The sequence below is a fragment of the Acanthisitta chloris genome, unplaced genomic scaffold, assembly GCF_000695815.1.
Source record: "Acanthisitta chloris isolate BGI_N310 unplaced genomic scaffold, ASM69581v1 scaffold34953, whole genome shotgun sequence".
Lineage (NCBI taxonomy): Eukaryota > Metazoa > Chordata > Aves > Passeriformes > Acanthisittidae > Acanthisitta > Acanthisitta chloris.
Window position 1 is genome coordinate 1 of NW_008664835.1, and position 4,084 is coordinate 4,084.

At 57.3% G+C, this 4,084-nt stretch overlaps 1 protein-coding gene across 1 annotated transcript; it reads left to right on the plus strand.

Moving 5' to 3' along the window:
* Nucleotides 1-566: 566 nt before the first annotated feature.
* On the plus strand, nt 567-3,559 carry LOC103799207 (ubiquilin-4-like; the record flags this gene model as incomplete). Its single annotated transcript, XM_009071511.1, has 3 exons — nt 567-829; nt 2,060-2,218; nt 3,334-3,559. Coding segments are annotated over 3 exons (648 nt in total), but the record flags the coding sequence as incomplete, so codon positions are not given.
* Nucleotides 3,560-4,084: the final 525 nt, after the last annotated feature.

The following is a 4,084-nucleotide window of genomic DNA, read 5'->3' on the forward strand; positions in this document are numbered from 1 at the left end:
CTGGAGGTGGTGATAGAGTCACCAGCCATGGAGGTGCCATGGCCTGGTTGACATGGTGCTCTTAGGTCATAGGTTGGACTTGAGGATCTCAGAGTTCTTCACCCTTCCTAGAAAGGGTGGTTAGACCTTGGAAGGAGCTGCTGAGGAGGTGGTGGAGTCACCAACCCTGGAGGGGTTTGAGGAAACACTAGATGAAGGAGCTGTGAAAGCTCAGCCTGGAGAAGAGGAGGTTCAGGGCTGACCTTAGCACTCTACAACTCCCTGACAGGAGGTTGGAGTTGGTCTCTAATCCCAAGTGACAAGTGACAGGATGAGAGGACATAGCCTCAAGCTGTGCCTGGAGAGCTTCAAATTGGACATTAGGAGGAATTTCTTCCCAGAAAGGGTGATTGGATCCTGGAAGGAGCTGCCCAGGAGGTGGATGCTGTCCCTGCTCAGGGTGGTGCCACAGCCCTTAGTGAGACGTGTGTGGGTTTGTGGGTGCAGCTCAGCTGATGTCCCTGTCCTCTCTCCACAGCTGCCACCACTTACTGACTCACATCTCCCATGTGTTGTTCCCTCTCCAGCTGGCTTTGGTGGCATCACTGGGCTGGGCAACCTTGGCATGGGCTCTGCCAACTTCATGGAGCTCCAGCAGCAGATGCAAAGGCAACTGATGTCCAACCCTGAGATGCTTTCCCAGATCATGGAGAACCCTCTGGTGCAGAACATGATGTCTAACCCTGACCTCATGAGGCAGATGATCATGGCCAATCCTCAGATGCAGCAGCTGATGGAGAGGAATCCAGAGATCAGCCACATGCTGAATAACCCAGAGCTCATGAGGCAGGTGAGTCTCCACCCCACGGAGTCAGGAGCTCCTCTGGGACCAGGGGGAGAGCCTGGAGAGCTTCCTGACCTGGAGCTCTGTGCAGCTCTGGGTTCCCTTTCAGGGCTCTTGAATCCATGGGCAAAAAGAGCTGCTGGGATTGTCCCAGTCTGCTGACTGCTGGGATTCCATTCCTTGGAATGGAGGCAGAAGGGATGAGTGAGACTGCAGGCGTCCAGTATCCCTTGGCAGGACTCTGCTCTTCCCTGGAAAAGCTTTCCAGGTTGTTCTGTCCCTGATTCATCACAGAACAGACAGGACCTGTGTCCTTGAAGCTGTTTGGAAGACCAAAGCTTCCTTGGAATAGAGGCATAAGGGATGAGAGAGAGTCCAGGTGTCCAATATCCCTTGGCAGGACTCTGCTCTTCCCTGGGAAGGTTTTCCAGGTTGTGCTGTCCCTGATTTGTCCCAGAACACACAAGACCAGTGCCCTAGAGGCTGTGGGAAACCAGAGTTTCCTTGGAATGGAGGCATAAGGGATGAGAGAGAGTCCAGGTGTCCAATATCCCTTGGCAGGACTCTGCTCTTCCCTGGGAAGGTTTTCCAGGTTGTGCTGTCCCTGATTTGTCCCAGAACACACAGGACCAGTGCCCTAGAGGCTGTGGGAAACCAGAGTTTCCTTGGAATGGAGGCATAAGGGATGAGAGAGAGTCCAGGTGTCCAATATCCCTTGGCAGGACTCTGCTGTTCCCTGGAAAAGCTTTCCAGGTTGTGCCTGGGCCTGGTCTCCATGTATTCCTTGGTTATCCTCCTTTCAGCTGTGTCATTCCAGAGCTGCCAGGGCTGAGCTGTGAACAATTCATGCTCAAACAGCTCCTCAGACACCACCTGGATGTTCCTCGTGCTGGGGAGAGGGTGGAAGGATCCAATCTCTTCCACCTTCCTGGATGCAGTGAATCGAGTCCGAGTGGGAAAAGATGGATATGGAGTGTTTGGATATCCCAGTAGTGCTTAGGAACAAAACCACCTCATGCAGCTGAGCTGAGGCTGAGGAGAGGGAGGAGAGCTGGGAAGGGCTGGGATCCCTGGATATTCCTGTGAGAGGAATGGAATTCTCCTCCTCCTCCTCCTCCTCCTCCTCCTGGGAGCTGCGATTTAACTCTTCCAACCCCTTGCCCTGCCTCTTGCTCCACTCCAGCCCTTCCTGCTGCACTTGAACCTGAGCTTTCCCCTTTTCCCCCTTTATCCCAGACGATGGAGTTGGCTCGTAACCCTGCCATGATGCAGGAGATGATGAGGAACCAGGACCGAGCGCTGAGCAACCTCGAGAGCATTCCAGGCGGATACAACGCGCTGCGCCGGATGTACACCGACATCCAGGAGCCAATGTTCAGTGCAGCCAGGGAGCAGGTACTGCCCTCGGCCTGCCAGGCTGGGAGGGGGAAAGGGATCTGCTCCCAGCAATTCCTGCAGGAGGAGCAGCTCTCCCAGGGCTGTGCTGGCTCATCCCGGGGGAACTGGGGCAGTGTCATCTGTTTGTGGGCTGGGATGAGCTTCCCTGGCTCCTCCTGCCTCCCAGCAGAATGATGCCAGCCCTGCCCCGTGGGCAGGCCCTGCCTCCTCATTTTCCTGGGAGCAGAGGGCTGTGCTTAGCCTTGGGAGTGGAGGTGGCTCATCCCTGGAGAATGTAGTGCAGTGTCGTCTGCTCTGACATGGGATGAGCTTCCCTGGCTCCTCCTGCCTCCCAGCAGAATGATGCCAGCCCTGCCCCGTGGGCAGGCCCTGCCTCCTCATTTTCCTGGGAGCAGAGGGCTGTGCTTAGCCTCAGGAGTGGAGGTAGGTTGTGGAAGTGGAGGTGGCTCATCCCTGGAGAATGTAGTGCAGTGTCGTCTGCTCTGACATGGGATGAGCTTCCCTGGCTCCTCCTGCCTCCCAGCAGAATGATGCCAGCCCTGCCCCGTGGGCAGGCCCTGCCACCTCGAGTTCCAGGGAGCAGAGGGCTGTGCTTGGCCTCAGGAGTGGAGGTGGCTCATGGGAGTGGAGGTGGCTCATCCCTGGAGAACGTGGTGCAGTGTCATCTGCTCTGACATGGGATGAGCCTCCCCTGGCTCCTCCTGCCTCCCAGCAGAATGATGCCAGCCCTGCCCCGTGGGCAGGCCCTGCCAGCTCGTTATCCCAACCCTCTGCTCCCTGGATTAGCCTGGGGAGTGGAGCTGGCTCAGCTCCAGCTGGCTGGGAGAGCACGGGGGAGGGAGCACAGGTCTGGCTGTGCAGACATACTCCAGTCCAACCTTCCCTGCTGGTGTCTCCGGGTGCTGGTTTCACTGGGGAGGGTGTCAGAGCCAAATCTGGGGCTGTGGCCACTCCTGAGATTGGATTTTTTCCCGGTGTGGTTTGCAGATTTCCCAGGAGGCAAACCATGGCACGTGTTTGGCACAGCCTGGGCCAGGCTGGGTGCTGTTCCCTGGTGCTGGGATTGATCTCCTGGGTCTGATTGTGTCCTTTCCTTTCTTCTCTCTCCCTAGTTTGGCAACAATCCCTTCTCTTCCTTGACGGGGAATTCCGACAGCTCGAGCTCTCAGCCTTTGAGGACGGAGAACAGGGAACCACTTCCCAACCCCTGGAGTCCCACACCTCCTGCTTCCCAGAGCCAGGCACCCAGCAGTGAAGGGAGCACAGGCTCAGCCACCACCCAAAGCACCCCAACTGTGTCCAACCCCTTCGGGCTCAACGCTGCCAGCATCGGCGCTGGTACGGGAGAGGAGCCTGAGGGAGCCAAAATTCCTGGGAGGGATGATCCCTGTGGGATCTGAGGCACAGGAGTGGGGCTGGAAGCACAGTGGGGTGGTGAGTGTGCTTGTTGGGGGTTTCTGAGGTGTCCCTGGAGCGTGACCATGAGCCCTGCCATGCCCACAGACACTGCTGACTGTCACACACAGGCACTGCTGTCCATCTGAGGAGCCCAAACTTCCTTGGAAGGCTGATCCCTGTGGGATCTGAGGCACAGGAGTGGGGCTGGAAGCACAGTGGGGTGTTGAGTGTGCTTGTTGGGGGTTTCTGAGGTGTCCCGGGAGTGTGACCATGAGCCCTGCCATGCCCACAGACACTGCTGACTGTCACACACAGACACTGCTGTCCCTCTGAGGGATCCAAAATTCCTGGGAGGGATGATCCCTGTGGGATCTGAGGCCAAGGAATGGGGCTGGAAGCACAGTGGGGTGTTGGGTGTGCTGTTGGGGTGTTGTGGTATCCCTGGAGTGTGACCAGGAGCACTGC